At 49.3% G+C, this 20,893-nt stretch overlaps 1 protein-coding gene across 5 annotated transcripts in view; it reads left to right on the top strand.

Moving 5' to 3' along the window:
* Nucleotides 1-20,680, top strand: part of UBE3B (ubiquitin protein ligase E3B) — a 54,378-nt gene extending 33,698 nt beyond the window's left edge. For all 5 annotated transcript variants that reach the window (XM_055322227.1, XM_055322226.1, XM_055322224.1 and 2 more), the window contains 10 exons: nucleotides 915-1,034; nucleotides 5,764-5,940; nucleotides 6,068-6,178; nucleotides 8,444-8,581; nucleotides 8,899-8,964; nucleotides 10,810-10,868; nucleotides 13,676-13,858; nucleotides 14,337-14,448; nucleotides 17,324-17,416; nucleotides 18,436-20,680. In XM_055322227.1, the coding sequence (XP_055178202.1) occupies nucleotides 915-1,034; nucleotides 5,764-5,940; nucleotides 6,068-6,178; nucleotides 8,444-8,581; nucleotides 8,899-8,964; nucleotides 10,810-10,868; nucleotides 13,676-13,858; nucleotides 14,337-14,448; nucleotides 17,324-17,416; nucleotides 18,436-18,627 (1,251 nt within the window). In that variant the 3' untranslated portion in view covers nucleotides 18,628-20,680. The remainder of the gene's footprint in view (nucleotides 1-914; nucleotides 1,035-5,763; nucleotides 5,941-6,067; nucleotides 6,179-8,443; nucleotides 8,582-8,898; nucleotides 8,965-10,809; nucleotides 10,869-13,675; nucleotides 13,859-14,336; nucleotides 14,449-17,323; nucleotides 17,417-18,435) is intronic.
* Nucleotides 20,681-20,893: the final 213 nt, after the last annotated feature.

A 20,893-nucleotide genomic window follows, 5' to 3' on the forward strand; every position in this document is an offset into this window, starting at 1 on the left:
AAACAAAAAAAAAAACCAGTGGTGTTTGGATTTATTTCTTCATCAGCTGACATTATCTGAGTGCTTTATAGCAGTGATTCTTAAACCCAGGATGGAGTGAAGGGTTGTGTTCTCGTAAAGAAGCTCCTCAGAATCTTGACCATGGCAGGAGAGAGGTTTCTTCTCTAACAGTAATTGGGAAATGTTACTTCGGATGGGTGGTTATGATGTACTTGAGGACACAGAAGAGGTAGATAAAAGGTCAGGGACCTTTATTCTGTGGGATCATTTTTTAAAAATTTCTGACAGTGAAAAAAATTATCTTTGAAATGTTTGTTTTTTAATTCATAACACTGATTTTCTTTAAAGCAGGCACTGCTATATAAAGCAACCTCTATAACCGGTCCTGCTGCCAGGTTTTTATAGTAGCCTACCGATTGAAGAAAAACGATTTTCTCCGAGACCATCCTTTTTTTTTTTTTTTTAATATTTATTTATTTATTCATGAGAGACACAGAGAGGCAGAGACACAGGCAGAGGGATAAACAAGCTCCCCACAGGCCCAGTGCAGGACTCGATCCCGGATCCCAGGATCATGGCCTGGGCCGAAGGCAGACGCTCAAACGCTGAGCCAGCCAGGCGTCCCTCTCCGGGACCATCCTTAACGGGACTCTGGCTACTCTTTCTGGAGGTCCCTCTCTTTCTGGAACCTTTCATCCTTGGCATGTACTCAGCTGTGTTTATAAGTCCTGAGGTTGTTTTGGGGAATGTTTACTATTCTCCCAAGACACTTAGAGGCTGTAGCATATATCAGAGTGTCCTGTTCTGCTCCCTGCTTGCCTCTCACGTGACTCACTTCATTAATCTTGTATGGTGTGTCTTCAGGAATCATTGGTTGTTGACCCAGTTTCTGGTCTCACCTTTGCTCATTTCAGAGAGTTCTCCTGTTCCGAAACATGGTCACCAAGGAGAAGGAGAAACTGGGGCTTGTGGAGACCAGCTCAGCCTCTCCCCACGTCACTCATATCACCATCCGACGGTCCCGGATGCTTGAGGTGAGAAGCCCATCACAAAGATGTGTACTCCATGAAGTGCTGGGCTTTTAGTGGGTGATACGTTGCCTCCAGACGTCTCTTGTCATTCCTTGATCTAATGGCACTGAAATCAAGGCTTGGGTGGGAATGGGGCCGTTCATCCTGTCGTGTGCTTCAGAGAACTGCTTGATTAAACATGACCTCAGCGCTGGGGACCCATAGTGCAATATTTCCCTATCTCTTCCCTACCAGAGCCTCAGGGCTGGAACATCAGACACTTTGTGTGCTTTGCAGTGAGGACAGAAGTGCCACATGCAGCCATTTTTATGTCTGTGCAAACTCCCTTTGCCTGGGTAGACATTTTGCTCAGACTCCCAAGTGTGAGTCTGGAGGCTGGAGTGTAGGTAGTAAGTTTACCTAGCCATATTGGGAAGTGTATTTATTACAGAGCTAGAGGTTCTTCCTAACAGGAACTTACAAGAAACCATGAAGTGGCCCACCTCAGCCAAACTCAGTGTCCAGGGTAACTGCTCTGTGGCAGCTTCATGTGAACTAGAAATAGGTACCTGTCCTCAGGACACTTTACCTCTGTGTGTCAGAAAATTATAATAACATTGATATTATTGGAAAAACACTACCATCTCCTGGAAGGTTGTTACAGGAAATGTACGTGCCTGTGAGTTCACTGTGTGTATGTGTCCCGTGCCCTCCCCCAAGGTTGTGCAGTGTGGAGCCTGACCAAATGTGCTGAGCCTACCAGTGGTCAAATTGGTGACTGAGCCCCCAAGTCCACATTCCCAGGCGAGGCTAGGCTGGATGTAGTTGCCCTGCTTGCTCTTTAGACCTTCTATCTGGCTCCAGCCACAGCCCCTCATTAGCACGTTCTGTGGCATATGGCCCATCATGGGATTCCAGGACAACACATGGCCACGTAGCCAGCCACCAGCAAATGGCACTGGCAGCAGCCCTTTCTCTCCACACACCACCCCCCACCCCACCCCCGCCCTACTTTTTCATTTTTCCCCTTGGGACATTTACTCTCCTTCCTGGAGAGCTGCTTTTAGTTCCCCTGAACACTGGCAATTGACATGGGGGTCTCCTGGGGAGAGGCAGCATGTGGTAACCAGATGATGTTTTTGACATTCTTAAAAGTAGAGATAAGAAACTTAAGTGCCTACAGGGACCCTGCTGGTCATGGGAATGGGTCAAGCTGGTTGAGTGCATCTGTGTAGGAGCATCTCGTTTGCACGCTAAACAATAGGAATATTCTTCACTTCCACTGCTCCCTCCTACTCTTCTTGAAACACAGCCCTCAGTTTAGATAACTACTGAAGAGAAAGAGTCTCACTTGTGAGTGGACAGATAACACCTGACGTCCAGCCTCAGGGCTGGCAAGCAGTAGAGAGGGGTGGGCAGGTAGGGAATATGTGCCTCCATCAAAGAGACCACCTTGCACGTCCCACCTGACTACTTCTGTGAGGAGATTCAGGCTCCGTTATGCTCTGGGGTTTTTTTAAGAGAAGGCCACAATGCAGAATTTTGCATCAGATCCCCAGAGCTTTTATGTTGTGAATGAATAGAATTTTGTAAAGCATCTGGAAGGTTAGATAATGCAGCGAATCTACCCGTGGGCCACCAGTCTGCAAGCTTTGCTTTGACTCAAAGAGGAAAAAGCCCAATTGTGTTTGGAAACTCCCTTCTCCTGTACCTTCCTCCTCAGACCTGGATGCTCCCCTGTTGCTTACTGTCCTCAGTCCCTCTCAAGACATGGCCAGTACCAATAGGAAGGCTGCAGTGGTAGAGACTGGTGTGTGTCCTGAGTGACTGAATCCCCGGCTCTTTCTAGTGTCATTGCTTATGGAAGATGTACCAGAGGGGCCTGTTTTCTCAAACACAGCTCTCAGGGGTGGCACGGGAGGGGTGTCTGTCTCAGGTTTTAGGCCAAGTCCACTTTCCTTTTTATGTTCCGTTGGAGTTTTCTCGTCATGATACATACTGTTGTTCATTTTGCGTTAGGGAAGAGAGGTCACTCTTCCCTTACCTTAGTTCTGATTATCTGCTGGTTTGGTTGTTAGAGTAGGAAAGCCCAGTAGTATTTGCTTGCTTTGGACACAAGGGGGCATCAAAAAGCTGGTATTAGCCACTCATGTGCTATCCTGGTCTTTTATTCAGTCTCCTTTTCTGTGGGTTTATTGAAAGTGGCGCTTCAGTATTTCACATGCATGTGTTAGTCTGAAGTCTTGTGGGAAGGCTTCCGCTAGCATCTCAGAGTCGGGAGGAACCATAAGACCTCTCTGCCGAGCCCTGTCTCCTCACTCTGAGGTGGAGCTAAGGCCAGAGAAGTTAAGATTCATAGTCACGTTCACTCAGGTCTCAGGGGGACAGCTGGGTGTGGGAGCCAGCTCTCATCCCCAGGTCAGGGTCCTCTGCATCTGCTCTTTGAGATGCAGGAGGGAAGAGGAATGGCATCCTCCCACTTACCTTCCACAAGAAAGGACACAGATCAAGTTCTTTTTTTTTTTTTATTATAAATTAATTTTTATTGGTGTTCAATTTACCAACATACAGAATAACACCCAGTGCTCATCCCGTCAAGTGTCCCCCTCCGTGCCCGTCACCCATTCACCCCCACCCCCCGCCCTCCTCCCCTTCCACCACCCCTAGTTCATTTCCCAGAGTTAGAAGTCTTTATGTTCTGTGTCCCTTTCTGATATCTCCCACACATTTCTTCTCAAGTTCTTATATAATGATGCCTGTGCCCAGAGGGCGCAACAGGCAATTAAGTCAGAGGAGGCAACTGGCAGATTCCTTTCTACAGCTCTTCAAAGAAAAGGCCGATGTGGGGCTGATAGAAAGTGAGATTCGACTCCAGCAAACATTCCTTAAGTACCTGCCATGTGTGTGGTTGCATGCTAAGTACCTGCACATAACACCATCTCATTTAATCTGTGTGATCCTTGCACCCCTACCAATGTGAAGTCGGCTTAGGGAGGTATCATTTCAAAGCAGAATGGAGGAAATCCTGCAGGCAAGCAAGAGGGTGCTAAGAATTCTCCACCCGTCCCTGACTCTGTGCCAAGATAATTACTGTAAATACAGGTAGAATGGTTTAACCATTCTGCTGCAGCTGCATGCTGACTTCCTGTGTTCCCCTTCTTCCATCTCCTCGGTGTTCTCAAACTTCCACCTGCTTAAAGAGCACTTCTCAGGCCCACACGCCCAAAATCATGGTCCTCTGCCTTCCAGAGATCATTACTAGCTCACTAACTTGGGAGCTTAACCCCAGAATGAAGTTAGGAGCCACTGGGGGACAGTCCTTGGCATCACTAGGGTAGTGTGATCAGCAAGAAGATGGTCAAGAGTTTCTCCAAAGCAGATTTTGCCATGCTGGCCCCGTGTGCTTTGTGAGAAAGCAGCCACCTGCCTGCCCTGGAGATGGTCTGTCTCGTGTTAGTGGAATGTCTGACGGTACCACTGTTGTGACTAGGAGGCAGACCTGCAGGCGGCCTTAGTAGGATATTGCAGTTGATTTGCAACTTACATGACAGCATCTAAGGAGCTAGGTTGCCCCTGCCATGATGGGGCCTTTCCTGTTGGACCAGAAGATCCCTCCCTGGCAGCTGTCTTGTTTAGCCCTGCTTCTTACAGTCACTCCTCAAAAACCTGGGATGCCTGAGTGGCTCAGCAGTTGGGCATCTGCCTTCGGCTCAGGGTGTGATCCTGGAGTCCCGGAATCAAGTCCCACATCGGGCTCCCTGCATGGAGCCTGCTTCTCCCTCTGCCTGTGTCTCTGCCTCTCTCTCTCTGTGTCTCTCATGAATAGATGAATAAAATCTTTAAAAACAAAAACCTGAGCAGCTTTCTTATCAGCATCCACATGCCAGGAACATGTTAGGTAACAGAGACAGGCGCCTGAAGACCTCAACAGATTAGAATCGAGAGGCAGACTAAACAAGATGATTGAGTATAAGAACTCTTAAAGTCACGTCCTCCAGTTCTGCATGGGGGGAGCGACGACTGGGGGAGGTGCTAGATGGTTGTGTACCTCGAAGTTTGGCTGCCGGCTGCTAGCTGGGGACAGGGGATGTGCTGGGCTTCTCCCCACTGCCCCTGCCTCGTGCAAGCCCATCATCACTCCTGCACCCTTGTCCCTGCCATCCATTTGCTCTGCTGCCAACAAAGATCTTTCTGAGAGCCAGTCAGGTCTCTCCCTATCTGGACTCTTCTGTGGTTCCCTACTGCCCTCAGGTTGGACCCTAAATTCCTTAGCCTGACTCACCCAGGCCTTTTGTGATCTGGGGAAAGATACCAGGAGTTGAGAGGTGAGGGGTACTTTTATTTTTCATCTCCCAGTGGTCTGATTTTTACCATGAGCTAAATAAGCTATTCTTTGCATTAAAGCAGAGAGGGTGGGGTCTTGTCCCAGTTACTTCCATCCTTTGTCTAATGACCAAGAGCTAGTCACAACACATCTTATCTGGTTTCCCTGTCTCAGTGCTCTGCATCGTCTCGAGGGCAGCCTCCCCTTGCAGCAGAGCAGTGGAGTCACATCCCCAAAATGAGTTCTCCTTTTAACAGGCTCATTTAAAAGCAAGTGAAAACTGCCCATCCCTGCGCCCCACATCCTGACTTGCGTGTTTAGTAATTATGCCAGGAAGGCTTCACAGGGGAGCTGGAGCCTTGGAGAGGCAGCTGTGAGTTTTGCAGAAGGCCTCCTGCTCCTAACGGGCTGCCATTCTGCCCTCGACAGGATGGCTATGAGCAACTTCGGCAGCTCTCCCAGCATGCCATGAAGGGCGTGATCCGAGTGAAGTTCGTCAACGACCTTGGGGTGGACGAGGCAGGCATTGACCAGGATGGTGTTTTCAAGGAGTTCTTGGAGGAAATCATCAAGAGGGTATTCGACCCAGCGCTCAATCTGTTCAAGGTATTTACGGGAAGCAGGAGTAGGGCTGACTGCAGCCAAGTTCTCAGTGACAAATGAGAAGCAAAGGGCTGGGCTTGCTCGTTATAAGACATTTAACTTCCCCACCTCTGTCCATTCTTCCTTGCAGACAACCAGCGGGGACGAGAGGCTCTACCCCTCGCCCACATCCTACATTCACGAGAACTACCTGCAGCTCTTCGAATTTGTGGGCAAGATGCTGGGAAAGGCCGTGTATGAGGTAGGCATGTTCAAGCGTCACCCTGGAAGGGAAAACAAGGTGTTAGAAATCCCAGTTACTTCGTGCATGTTGTCATGGCCAGGCCCAGCCATGTAGAAGACCTATTATTAGGATGGAGCCCAAGAGAGAGACCAGTACCCAAGATTACTGGACAGAAATACTGGGGGCTTCCCATGTGGTATGTCATCTCATCCTCTTGCCAGTCCTGTGGCCTGGCTGCAGTCCCATTTACCTATGTATAACAGAACTGAGGCTTCAAGTGAGGTCACTTGGCCAGAGCCTCAGTGCTAGTGAAGCAGTAGACCCCACCTTCAAACCTGGGCCATCGTGGTCCAGTTGTAGGAGGACAGCATTTTGTGGGGTGCAATAGTTGTTAGAAATGTTTTTAAATCTTTTGTTATTGGTATGAGTGCCTCAGAGCAAGCCACGGTGTCGGGGCGTTACCTACGAGCCAGAACAGGACAGCAGGACAGAGCCCCCAGCTCCTGGTCGAGACTGGTCTTTCTCGGCTAGCTGTGTGACTGTGCACTCAGGTTGCTTTTATTTCTGTAGGCCCTTGTTCTCCTCAGAGAAATTAGGGATCATAAAAGCTACATTATTACGTTGCTCTAGATAGTGAGTGAGCTAATACTGGTAAGACACCTCCTGTGGTGTGTCTTGTGGTCAGACCTCCTGACCTCAGTCTCACGCGGTCAGGGTGGCATGGACTTGTGTAGGCTCCGGGTAATGCCCACACAGCTCTTGGTCCATATCCACTACAAGCCGAGCTGATGGAACTCCCACCTGGTAGCACTTGGTCCCTGCTCTAAAGGTCCTGCTTCCCAGGCAAGAAGTAAAGCTGCAGCAGGAGCTTGGGACCTTCACAGCTCCAGAACTGCCTGAGCAGCACTCACCTCCCACCTATCACAAACTCTGGGGAAGGCAGGCAGAGGCAGGGGTTGGGGGGCAAATGGAGGGAGGGAAGGAGACAGGGAGAGAGGCCATGTGGGGCAAGCATACTCATTCTCTCTGAATAAACATCCTCTAACCATGGCCTCAGACCCTGGCCAGGGTGCAGTCAGGTCCCCCATCTGTATCCCTGCCCAGGCTCTCTCAGGCTGCCTCCTGCCCTGGACTGGTTGGGGGTCCTGGACTCCTTTGCTGTGCTTTTCTTTCCATCTGCAAAATGGAAACCATTTCTCAGTTGATTCCCACTTTAAAAAAAAAATTCCCATGAGTATCTACCTGGCCATATGCCATATTTCTCTTTTAAACATGTTGCTGTGATATACCCAGAAGAGTTGGGCCAGCAGGGAAGCCTGACTTCATGGCTTCTGTGAATGTGCTCCACATTTCCTGGACCTGGTGTCTGTCTCCTCCCTCTCCAGCAGTAACAGCACAGAGAGAAATTAGGACATGCTGGGCCCAGAGTGAAGAGGAGCATGCATTAATTCATGTAACCCTTGTGATCCTCTGAGACAGGCCGTCATCGAGCCTGAGCTCCTGTCCCTTCTAAATCTCTCTGACTTGCATACTTGTCCCCACCTAGAACAATCTGTCCATTCTCCCCAGTGTTACGCAGTGGTTTCTTGCTGTATTTCTGCTTCCTGTCTTTCTTCTCCAGTCCATTCTCCATGTCAAATACAAACCTGGCATTTCCCTGCCTAGAGCCCTCTTAGGGCTCTCCACTGCCCTCCGGATACAGTTCAGACTCTAGGAGGCTCAGGAGGCCCCTCCTGATCTGGCCCTACCTGACTCTTTGGCTTCATTCCTTGCACACTGTGCTGTGGCTAGAAAGCTCTGTGTTCCCTCCCTGGGGCATGCCCATGGACCTTGTACGAGAGAGCTTGTACTCCTTACGTCTAGCTTAGATCGGTCTTTCTCCTGGAGGCTTCCTCCTGCTCTGTCTTCATGTGAGATCCTATGCTTTGTGTTCCTCTCCATCCTGCTCATTAAATCCTTAAAACTGGATAGCCGTGCTGGTCCCCATTTGCAGAGGAGAGAGCCCACATCCTGCAGCCAGGCAGCAATGCTCTGGGATTTGATCTCTGAGCTGTGCAACTCCAAAGCCTGTGCCCTTAACTGCTGTGCTGTGGTGTGCTGTGGAGGTACTTGATGGTGTTTAAGTGGCGGGAGGTCCTGGTCTCCACATGGAAAGTTTAGGAAGCCCCTAGAGATGTGTCATTGGTGCCCTCGGATCCCCTCTGCAGCCTAAGCCACACCGACGAGGACACTGAGATGGGGTCCTGCGTGGCAGACAGCAAGCTTCTGTGTCTCCTCTCACAGGGAATTGTGGTAGACGTGCCCTTCGCATCCTTCTTCCTGAGCCAGCTGCTCGGGCACCACCACAGTATCTTCTACAGCTCTGTGGATGAGCTTCCTTCACTGGACTCCGAGTTCTATAAAAACCTCACGTCCATTAAGGTCAGTGTGGCATGGCAGAGGGCTTAGCTGCAGGTTGGCGTAAATTCAGTGAAGTGAAGGCCTCAGGGTTCTTACGTTCTAGAAGGTGATCTCCTGCTATGGCACAGGGGCTGCTCTGTAGCCACTGTAGGCCCCTATGTCCCCTTCTGGGCATTCCTACTTCTTCATGGTGACAAGTGGCCTTTCCCTTTGCTTCAGGCTGGGTGGCAGCCATAGCGGTCCTGCCCATGCAGCACTGTGTAGGACAGGAAGTGTTAAAGCTTTCAAGGATATGGCCTTCCTGGGTCCCAACACTTGCCTCTTCTCTGTTGCATTAGCGGTACGACGGGGACATCGCTGACCTGGGCCTGACTCTGTCATATGACGAGGACGTTATGGGTCAGGTAGGTTGGCATCTATGGCAGACCAATTTTTTGCTGCCCTCCACTGGCTTCCTGGTACCTGCCCCACTCTTGGTGTTTTCCCCAGAAGGTCTGCAAACCGAGGCTGGCGGTCCTTTTGTGTCTGACTCCCTCGTCCATCCCCCTACTCCTACCTCCCCAGCAAGGGGGGCGGGGGGCGTTCCCCCTTCTGTTCCCAGTTGACCTGGCCTTTGCCTGCTTGGCCCTTGGAGAGCTCCCCACAGAGACCCTGCTTTGCTTAGATCGCACTTTAGGTCATTCCTGATGGAAGCTCTAATTCCCCATTTGTAACATTGCTTTTCGTTGCCATGGTGAGGATTAGCTGTCACACACCAAGGCTTGTGACTTGGAGAGGGGAAGAAGCCACCCGACAAGTGCCTCGAACAGAAACCAGTCCTTGCTCTTGCTTATCATAAAGAGCGGGGCAGGAAGAAAAGATCCTGGACACTGTGGTAGCAGAGGAGTCTCCTCCCAGAGTTTTTGTCTTGGCTTTTCCCCAAAGTGCCCTCAGCACCCTCCAGTTATGTCCCAGCAAACACCTGCCTGAGCCTCCGTGCTTCTGTAGCCTGAAGACTGGGAGAAACCCAGCCTGGAGCTTCGTAGTGCAGAACTGGCTTCTTGGAGCCAAGCCTGCATCACTTCTGAGAGGTCACTCAGTCTCCCCGAGCCCCAATTCTCTTGTTTCACAAATGTACCTTGTGTGACTGGTACAAAAGTACCAGTGTGGCTCTATGAATGCCTGCAGGCCCCACTCTCCAGAGAGCCCCTAGCACACCGGTGTGTGAGCACTCTGAGGAGGAGCCTGTGAGGGAAGAATGTAGTGTAACTGTGCTGACCTCCACCTTCCCCCAGTACACTTCTCCAAGTAATAGGACATGGACAAGGCACTCCCGGGAGCCCTTTGCAGGAAACACCAAGTAGGGGGCTTGCCAAATGCCCTTCCAGCTTTAAAATCCTCCAGTTGCAAAAAAAAAAAAAAAAAAAAAAAAAAAATCCTCCAGTTGCCCCAAGGTGTTGCCAGCGGTGGGACTAGAGGCCATGATCACTCCTTTATTCATCATTAGAGACCCAGGATATTCTATTAATAGAATTTCTGTTAAAATAAGCTTTAAAATTTTGCATTCTTTGATTTTTAGGTGACCCCCAGAAAGTCCTGAAGTTGAGGGAAAATGCTTGATTCTATGGTTTTCAAATCTTTAATCAGGTTTTGAGCCTTCCTCCTGATAATTTTCTCTTTTGACAATAAAAATGTAAACTGCTAAATAACCACAGATTCAGTTATAAGATGAGCACAGAGATGAAGAAACCCATTTCAGTGGCAGTGCCCGGAGAGCACCACTGTTAATGTGTGGTTTGTTTTTCTTCACACTTTTCTCCCTGGGCTTGTATATAATTTTTTTTTCCAGAAATCATATCATACCATTAATGTTATTATATAATCTTTTTTTCCTCACCTTCTCAGGAAATACACATTTTCATCATATTTTTGTAAAAGCTGTACAACATTCCAGGGTACGATTGTACCATTTATTTAACCGTCATACTGTGCTCATAAATGCTAATATGGTCCCTTCCACAGCATCTTGAAGCCTCAGTACAAATGTCTCAATGAGGATCAAATGAGAAAAAAACCTTCCATATTGATTGTGCTAGGTCTGCTTGTTGATATTTAAGCCCTGGCTTCTTGTGAAAATGATTATTCCCAAGCATGTTCCGTCTTCATTCTGTAGTTATTATGGACGTTGGCATCAGGCCCTTTCATCTTCGGGAAGCCTTATTTCCCCATTAGAATTCTCTCGAGTAATTGGTCCCCGTCTTCTCCCCCAGCTTGTTTGCCATGAACTGATTCCTGGAGGGAAGACCATTCCTGTTACGAATGAAAATAAGTGAGTATAGCAATTAGATTTTTAAGGTCAGCACTTGAAAAGACTTCATTCTGGTTCTCTGGTCTTACTTTGAGAATTTATTAAGATAGATTGAAGTAGAAAGAGGCCATAAATATCATAATAGAATTTACTGGTTACAGTTCATAGGCCAAAATTGTATTAAATTCGATTTGCAAAATAAAAATTGACAATTTATTTTTTTGCAGCAGCACATCTAAGGTCAGAGGCACCCAGGCCACGGTGTTCCTAGGGATTTAATGACGGTTCGAGATGCAGACAAATGGATTCTGAGCCGCTCAAGCACGTAGTCCTGAACCCAGAGGGCACAGAGGCGGAAAGATACCTTGGAGGGGCAGATCATTCTGGAATGATAGCATGTGGCAGTTGTATAAAACACTGTTCTTGAGAAGACACAGTGATGAATTCAAATGCCACAGACAGGTCCTTAGACGTGGGGAGACTCTGAGGCCTGGCAGCCATTGTCACAGATAACAGGCTTTTAGAAATCTATCATAAATGTCAACCTCTTTGGTCCCAAGAAGCAAAACTCCTCAATGCACTGTCTCCACCTGCACTATTCTCACCTAATTAAAACAGTAGAACCTGGCATGAGGAGTAGATCTTGGCCCTTTTGTCAATCTATCAATCTTCTCCTGCCGCCAGGCTCAGCTGAGCATCTGAACTGTTAATCTGAGCATCACTCTCCCAGTGACAAGTGAGTGCTCAGTCCCACCTGGTGAGTCATTTGGATCAGATGCACGTTGCAGCCTGGTGTTCCTGAACATCCTGCCCCTCTCGGCTCAGGTGGTTGGGTCAGCCTGCATGCTTGTGGAGCTTTTATTTAGACTGTCACTGTGGTCCAAAGAATAGGCCAGATTCTCCTCTTGGATGAAAGACACCAGTTTTGACTCCTGACTACAGGGCATTAGTTGGACAACTGAGAAAAGAGCCGGGAGCTCAGGTTGGGAGGTGCTGCCTGGGGGTGTCAGAGGAGGGGTGTATCCTGTTGCTGCCTGCCGTGTGCCTAGAACCATCCCTTCGGAGAGCTTCTATAAGGTCTTGCATGTAAAATTCCTTTCAGGATGTCTGGCCCAAAGAAGGGGGTATTTTTTTTTTAATTTTTATTTATTTATGATAGTCACAGAGAGAGAGAGGGAGAGAGGCAGAGACATAGGCAGAGGGAGAAGCTGGCTCCATGCACCGGGAGCCCGACGTGGGATTCGATCCCGGGTCTCCAGGATCACGCCCTGGCCCAAAGGCAGGCGCTAAACCGCTGCGCCACCCAGGGATCCCAGAAGGGGGTATTAATAGATGAGAACAGTGAACGTCACCAATGTCAGATATGTGACATGTCACATAGAGCCTTCCACCCCCAGATCGGCTGTGTTTTTGCTAGTCATGATGGCCTGAGGGTGATAGTAGAAGTGGTAAAGATCACAGCCAGAGGCAGCAGGTCATTGCAGCCTGTGCTGGAGTGACTCCTGTCCTGCCTGGAGACCTGTCTGGAAAGCTGCTTCACAAACTCTTAAACATTCTCAACAAAAAGCTTAGCATAAGAACAAGGGGATTCAGTTGGACAAATGGACTTAAAAGGCCTTGAAATGTCAGTTCTGTCCTCTTTAGGGGTGATATATATATATTTTTAAAGATTTTATTTAGTTATTCATGAGAGAAACAGAGAGAATGAGAGAGAAAAGCAGAGACACAGGCAGAGGGAGAAGCAGGCTCCATGCAGGGAGCCCGACGTGGGACTCGATCCCGGGTCTCCAGGATCACGCCCTAGGCTGAAGGCAGCACTAACCTGCTGAGCCACCCAGGCTGCCCTAGGGGTGATATTTGATCTGCGCTTTCTGGGGGCCATTAAGTGGGGAAGGTTTTGATAAAATGGAACGGTATCAGCAACCTGCTTCAAAGCGTACATGACAGGAGTAGCAATAATGGAGAGAGAATCCTATTTAAGCATTTCAGTGTGCGAGTCTGCTGCTGAATCATTTTTTTAAATAGGCACATTTTCAAGGTCAGTAACTCAGATCTGAATATAGTGGGGTAAAATTTTTATTTGGACTCTGCTAATTTGAGATTTGGGGAATTATACCTGGGCTGGGCTCAGGTTCTTTGCTAAGAAATCAGCAATGCTAGCAACCCTGGCTTTAACGTGTTTGAAAGGTTTGCATTGTATTCTACAGTTGTAGATGAGGTTTTGGTGCTCAGGAAAGGAGGCCCAGTAGATCATCTGCTCAGAACCAGTGTTAGGACTCTTGACTTCCCCATTGAACCTAAATGTAAGCCAGCTGCATTTGGTCACAACTTCCAGCAGGCTTTTCATGTCTTGGTATCTTGGTCCATATTAGCAAGGCTTTGATTGAGGTTTCATCATGAAATCAGTTTTTCTCCACTTTAAAACTTATTGGAGGACTGAATTCTCTCTTAATCAGATGAAATTAAATAAAAGTCCAAAAAGCACCCTTTGTACTGAAGAAGTACCTTCTCTTTACCTGGAGAATATCTCACTTGGGTTCTTGGTACAGTAGAGTATTCCCTGATGTCTGACCCACCGGTTTTAGGGGAAGAGTGAATGAAGTAATGCCGTTGAATGCATGGTGCATACCACAGTGGCACCCAGCATGCCATTCAGAAAGGTTAGCTAGCATCACCATCATCATCAGCATCATAGCTCTGGTGAAACACCCTAGTACCACTTGTGTTTTTGTGAAGTGGTCCAGAAATGACTGGACTCCTCTTTCAGCCCGCTGGTAACAGCCCAGCCTGACCTGTTAATTCCCATTGTTTTCTCCTGTCGGCAACAGGATTAGCTACATCCATCTGATGGCACATTTTCGGATGCACACTCAAATAAAAAACCAGACAGCTGCCCTCATTAGTGGATTCCGCTCCATTATCAAGCCCGAGTGGACTCGGATGTTCTCAACCCCTGAGCTACAGCGTCTCATCTCCGGTGACAATGCTGAGATTGATCTGGAAGATTTAAAGTAAGAAGCCAGTGAGGTGGGAGGTGGGGAGGTGAAATCTTGAGTCTCCTGGAAATCAAGCTGCTCCCTTGCTCGGCTCCTTTTGTTTCAGGAGCCCACCCCCAAGTGTATTCCTCCCTGATCACCAGGTGAATTGCTCTGGAATAAAAACTCAACCACTTGTTTCCTGAGAGACATAGAAGTAGAGACTAAGCAGGTCTCAAGGACTGCTGGGCTCTCCAGAGTTCCGGGAAATGGCAGCGTAGGAGCTCCTGTTGGCTCCTACTTGGGAATAGCAGGGTCAGTTCTTGAGCTCCCCACTCACGTAGCTTCCAGGGACGTGGGTTATGAAGGCATGACCTTCTGCCTTTAAGAGAAGTCAGAAATCACCCTTGCCTGCCAGGGTTCGCTGTGCCACTTGTCTCAATTCCGTTGCTGCCTGGTTCTGTGAGCGCTCATTGGAATGTGTGACTGAGCCCCTTGTCTGCACTGTTTTCAGGAAGCACACGGTGTACTACGGTGGATTTCATGGAAGTCACAGAGTCATCATCTGGCTCTGGGATATTCTGGCCTCCGACTTCACACCTGATGAGAGAGCAATGTTTCTGAAGGTATTATATGTTACCTATATGTGTGTTCATAGATGTTCTCCTAAACCTAGAGGCCACTTGATGTAAGCATTTACATTGGGGGGAAAAACAAAATGATCAAGAGGACCTCATATCATCAGCATATACTTTCCCAGAGGCCACCCTACCTGGTAGGTCACGCAGCAACCAGACAGGCTCGAGGTGCAGCAGGAGGCTGCTCTGTAGCCCTCTGCAGAAACTAGCCTGCATGGGCCTGAGTCCATTGAGCTCAGCACTCTGCTTTCCCCTTCACTGATGCCAGCCTTGCTCATATCCCATTTTTTCCTTCCTGACAGAAGTAAATGGTGTTCATTACCTCGAAACACAGACAAGCAGAATTTTTTTAAGGGTTTTTTTTTTTGTTGTTTTGTTTTTTAAGTAATCTCTACACCTAACATGGGGCTCAAACTTATAACCCCAAGATCAGGAGTCACGTGCTCCACTGACTGAGCCAGCCAGGCGCCCCCAGACAAGCAAACTTTTGCACAGTCTCCATTCCTACCTTCCAGGGACTGCCTCTGTGTACCCCTTTCCTCAGTAGTGTGAAACATGAACACATACAATGTGCCAAGAAAACATGCATGATTGAATAGGCTGATAGCAATGTGTATTTTTGCAGAGTGCAGCCACTCTGTTAACCAGTTAACCAGTTCCTTCATACCAGTGTCTTTAAGGTTGTGAAAGTTCAAAACATTTCACCAATGCCACTGTGTTGGTGCCCATGCCTGACATTGACAAAGCATCTTACAGGACCCTGGATGACATATATACTTGTCTGTGTATGTGTTACATACCTGTGTATTTTTATAAAGATGGAATCATCACTTGGCCACCTGCTCTTCTATTTGGTATTTTATCATGAATGTGTCACCATATTCTGGGAGTAAATTTAAGTGCCTTGAAATATTTTCCTTTGGACATTTGAGTTTCTAGAATGATCTTCAGTGCCCTTGGTTGTTAAAACAACACAAACAATATCACCACCAGTTGAAATGGCAGTAGGTTTTGTTTCTCTTTGGATTTTCATTCTGAGGAGAGGTCATTCCCATCAAGGAGGCCCCCCACTCACAGATGCAGCAATTCCTGGGTCATCCCTACAGGTTTTAAAGGACTTGGGGTAGGCAGGTGGACGTAATTCCAGAAATTGATTCTTAAGAGAATCAATTCCATTTTTCCAGCAGTGCCTCTTGTATAGGCAAAACCCTCCCTGCAGCCTGTAAAACTGCACTCACCCTGCCCCTCCTAGAAAGAAGAGAGAGCCAATGTCTCCTGTGTACCGTCTTTCCCACACAGCAGGCATGTTTGTGTCTCTGGATAGCTGGTGGCCAGACCTGCGGTTCCTTCAGACAGGCCCCAGAGTCAGGTGGAAGACACAAGTTTTATACAGGAGTGGACCTGACTATGCATTCTTTAGATGTAACAATAGCAGATGGCAGCTTCCTATGCCCTCTGTTCTTCCTGTCCCAGGAGAGTGAAAGCTCTACTCCTTCCATTGACCAGCTGTGGCTTGTGGCATGCAGTAGGTCTGAGCAGCCTCAGTTGGGATAGGCACTGGCTCTGCTGGCTCTGTCATCCTTAAAATAGAGCGTACCGGGCAGCCCGGGTGGCTCAATGGTTTAGCGCTGTCTTCAGCCTGGAGCTCAGCTCCAGGTTGTGATCCTGGAGACCGGAGATCGAGTCCCACGTCAGGCTCCCTGCATGGAGCCTGCTTCTCCCTCTGCCTGTGTTTCTGCCTCTCTGTCTCTGTGTGTCTCTCATGAATAAATAAATAAAATCTTAAAAAAAAAAAAAAAAACTAATCACACGCTTCCCTGGAGTAATTAGATGAGGCCAGGTCCCAGAACACTCAGCACAGTGCTCAGCCCTGCCTTCTTAATAGGAGCTGCTGCTGTGCTTTGGCTGGTGGGAGATAAAACGTACTAGATAGTAACATCAATACTTTGTATAAAAGTGGTTTTTGAAACCTGTTAAAATGCGTTTTGAAACCTATTTGGATGCCCTCAGGATTCTCACTGCCATTTGGAACACAGTTTAAATGGTAGTATTTATGTTAAGACCCAAACACTCAGCTTGCCGTGGAATTTTGAAGCACAGCCTAGTGTGAGTAGTGGGTCCATGCATCCCCTGGAAAAGGGACAGCATTTTTCAGCTGATGTTCAGTTCTAAAAAGTAAATGGTTTATCACTTGGATTTCTAAATTGGTCCGATTCCTCCATGCAGACATGAGCTATCATGTGTGAGGAAATAACAGATGCTGCCATCTGAAAGGTGCAAGGCATCCCAAGAGTCTAGCAAGGGAGCATGGCTGGCTGCCCACAGGCCCTATTCCGGGTGCTGGGTGTGTTGGTGTGCCCCTCAGCCTTGCAGGCGCTGGAGACGGGGTTGTTGTCCGCATGCTGAGGACAGATTCATCTGTCAGAGGGGGCCCCAGAAGCCAGGCTCACAGAAACTGCTCTGTGAAGCTGGCAGACCAGGTCAGGGGAATGCACCTGCACACCCTCTCTCCTGTGCCAAGTCTCCCTCCCCCCAGTGCTTGCGTGCATGGCATCTCTCTAAGCAGGGACCTGCATGCCAGTCCCACAGGAGATCAGTTCCCTGGACCTCTTCAGCTGCACCTTCTCCATCAGCCCCTGGGCTGACACACACCAGTGACTGGTCACATCCACTGGTGGGGTTTTCATGGGTTTTAACCTTCAAGAGCCATGCCCTTAAGAGAGACGTGAGATGTGTACCAGTTGTCACCCTCCTGTCATACTGTGACTGGAGAAAGCAAAAGAAAATGTGGCTCGCCTGCAAGGAGCCTGTTGCTGAGGGAACGAGACCCCCACTCTGTCCCCCCACCTGCTTTGCATTGCAGTTTGTGACCAGCTGCTCCAGGCCCCCGCTCCTGGGATTTGCCTACCTCAAGCCTCCTTTCTCCATCCGCTGTGTCGAAGTGTCAGATGATCAGGTACTGCCGCTACTGGGGGACATCAGCCGCTCTCGGGGCTGGTTTGCTGTGCCCCCTCGCTGGAGCCTTCACCCAGTCTGTGTCCACAGGGCAGGGTGGGGCACCTTCTAGGCGAGAAGGTTCCACAGCCCTCCAGCCAGGGGAGCAGTTGGTCCCGTAGAGGATGACCCAGGCTGCTCGGGGGCCTCAGTCCTCTCAGAAGGCCCTTTCTCTTGACTCCCTCAGGAAAGGTACCTGGGGTGGTTTTAGTAGCTGATGGGCTGGCCTGGGCTCCAGGTCTGAGAGGCCGTGTGGGAGAGTGATACGGACACTGGCTCAGGAGTGGGGCAGGTGCAAAGCTTGAGTGCCAGCCCCCCACCTGCTGCTCCTTCATGTCTGGCCAGCCACTTCATTTCCTCACCTGTAAGGGAGAACAAATGGCTCGGGTTATCATACGTTGTGGAAGGGGTGCTCGAATAGTAGCCATTGTTAAAAATGTCTCAGCCCCTCTCCCCCTCCTGCAAAAACCCAGCAGCCTCTGAGCCTAGCTGCCTTTCAGGATGCTGCAGCCTGGGCTCCGGGTCCCTGATGTGACTCTAGATAACCCTCAGCCCCCTTACTTAAGGAAGGCTGCCCCATATTATAGTCTGCTGTGTGCTACAGCACTTGCAAGAGGCAATGGGAGGCTGCATATAGATGTGTTTTTGTACCTAAAGTATGTTTGCAGTAGTCTGGCTCTGAAAATTGGTTAACCAATAACTGGCAGTTATCCAGAAGGCCCCCTTTCTGAGCACTTAGCTAACACAGCAGTCCCCTATGCAGGCCTGGGCCGCTGGGGCTGCTTCTGTGCACTCACCACTCAAGACCAGTTGTCTTCCCTTTGTGGGCTGGCCTCAGGCAGCTAGGGGCACACTCACCGGCCCAGTGTTCTGCTCAGCCCCGAGGGCTAGCCAGGTCCTCCCCTGGGTCGCCCGCTTTGGCACCCACCCAGGCTCCCAAGCCAGGTGCCTCCCAACCAAGGCCATGGTGTATGCTTACAGGACACTGGGGACACCCTGGGCAGTGTCCTCCGGGGCTTCTTCACCATCCGCAAGCGGGAGCCAGGTGGCCGGCTGCCCACCTCCTCCACCTGCTTCAACCTGCTCAAGCTGCCCAACTACAGCAAGAAGAGCGTTCTCCGGGAGAAGTTGAGGTACGCCATCAGCATGAACACGGGCTTCGAGCTCTCCTAGCCCTCACTCCCATCACCTTCCCTGGCTGGCTCCTGGGAGCCCAGGAACCTTCAGCTCCAGGGGGACAGCGTCGCCCTGGGAGTGGGTGACCGACAAGCCAGGTGACCTCTTACTCTCTATAGCCATGAGACTCCCCTGTGGCCTCAACAACTTGGGACGCACGTGACGACTACATAGCATTCTCCAGGTGACACTGATGGGAAGGGTGTTGAGAATAAACCTCCAGGTTTCACCAGCGCTGGTCCTTTTCTCCTGCTTTCTGGGGCCTAAAGCCCAGGCCAGTGACCACAGAGAGCCTTCTCTTGATAGTTTGGTTTTCTGGTGAGTCTTTTCTTTCCTTAACTTTCTGAATGAGCTGTGCGTGAACAAGTCCCAGGAACTCCAAGGGTCCAGAGCAGTTTTCATGATTCGGTCCTAAATGCACAAAGCCCACTACGGGTGAGATGCTCTCCTTCCGTCTCTGAAAACTCTTTACTCAGGTAAGGGCTGGCCAAGCCCCTATGCACTCGACAAAGTCTCTGCCTCTGTCCTGTCTGCAGCGGCCTCTCTCCACACAGTCAGGCTCACCTGCTCCCCAGGGAAGCAGAGGTGCCTGCCAGGAAGCCTGTGGAGCCCAGGAAGTTTGGGGCACTGCCCCCACCGTGAAACCACGCATTCCACACTCAGCAGTGTCTCCTCCCGTCTCACCTCAGAAGCTCTGAGTCCTCAGCAGGCTGAGCTGCCAGGAGGCCTCCACTGGCTTGATCCCATCTCATCTGTTCACATTAGCACCCTGGCTTTGGGGGGAAAAAAAAAAAAGAAACCCACTGGCCCTTAAAAGCAGGTCCGTTTCCAGTGGGTGCTGGCTCTTCCCTAAAGCCTGCTGATTCCTAAGGGGGCAGCTGCCTTCCTCCCCTGCTTGTTTGCCCTGCTCATTGTCTAGTAAGGAACAAACACTAGCCGAGTCACCCAGCCCGGCCGGGCATTGGCTTTCCTCTGTTGATGGGAAAATCCTGAGAAACTTGGGTCTTGCCACTCATTTTTCCTCAGCATGGGGCACCAGGAGCCCTTCATACTTACAGAAGCTCAAAGGGCCGAGGAGATTCTGGGTTAGGTTTTTGGGGTTTTGGTTTTTTTAACTCATTTTCTCTTCCAACCCATTGTGCTCCTTTGCCCTCGTTTTTCCCCCTTATCATGAGAACATTATCCTAGATCCAGGGAATTGAGACAGAGGCCGTGTCTGTGGTCTGTGTTGACAGCCATCCCCCCCTCGCTGTCCCATCAAGTTCCTCCTGCATCCCCAAGATCAAAGCCAGGAGTGCCTGGTCCCTCCTCTGTTCTGTGGAGCCGGCTGGGGGTGTGTGCAGCTTTCTACCGAGCAGCAAAGCGCCCTCCGGCAAAAATCTTCATGTTGGTGGCAAAGTGGGTGAAACTGATCTCCATGGCTTCCCATCAGAGGGTTGCAGCTGGGTGCCATGTCCTGCCCAGGTCGCAGCCTGGCTCCAGTAGGGTCCCCAGGCTTCTGGAAAACAGAGTTTATGTTTTACTTTGATGGAAAGATGACATGGAATTTAAAGACACACAGGAATTTGTTATTATTTAAAATTTGTCAGCAACCTCTGATTCTATGAATTTGCCACTTTAAATACTCGACTCCTTTGAAGACCTCCTCTGAGCATGTGTGTGTGCTCATGCACGCACTGAGCAGGTTTGTACATTTGTGCTGGGGCCCAGATGACTGTCAGCCTGCACAAAGACATTTGCTTCTGTCTTGACTCTGATGACCTAAGGGATCCGCCAGTGTGGGGCTATGGAGAGAGTGGTTGCTAAGTTCTGACATCAACTTTATTTGTTCTTTCAACAAGGAGAGGTGTGGTTTGTAATTTCATTTAAATTTTTCTCTTCAGCTGGAAATATTGCACTAAAATACTGAATCTGTACTTTATGGTTGGTATTCATTGACAACTTGATGGCTCTAAAAAGTTGTGGGGTGGTTTTTGTTTTGTTTTTGTTCATAGATAACCTAGGGATTAAAACGTGATCAACGGCTTTATTAAATTTGTACTTCACATGATGGCTGTGTTTTGCTTTTTATCCGGAGAAGGAGCGCTTTACGACCATGTGCCTGGGTTGCTCATGAGGGGCCACCTGCTTGGAGCTCATGGGGCATGTAGGCTTCCAAGGTGGAAAGAAGATGCAAAGGATAACATAGCAGATACCGGAGTCTCGCCAGTGAAGCAGAGTTAGTAACTGTCGACAATGTTCTGTTTGCTTCCAATTCTGCTTT

The sequence above is a fragment of the Nyctereutes procyonoides genome, unplaced genomic scaffold (assembly GCF_905146905.1).
Source record: "Nyctereutes procyonoides isolate TBG_1078 unplaced genomic scaffold, NYPRO_anot_genome, whole genome shotgun sequence".
Taxonomy (NCBI): Eukaryota; Metazoa; Chordata; class Mammalia; order Carnivora; family Canidae; genus Nyctereutes; species Nyctereutes procyonoides.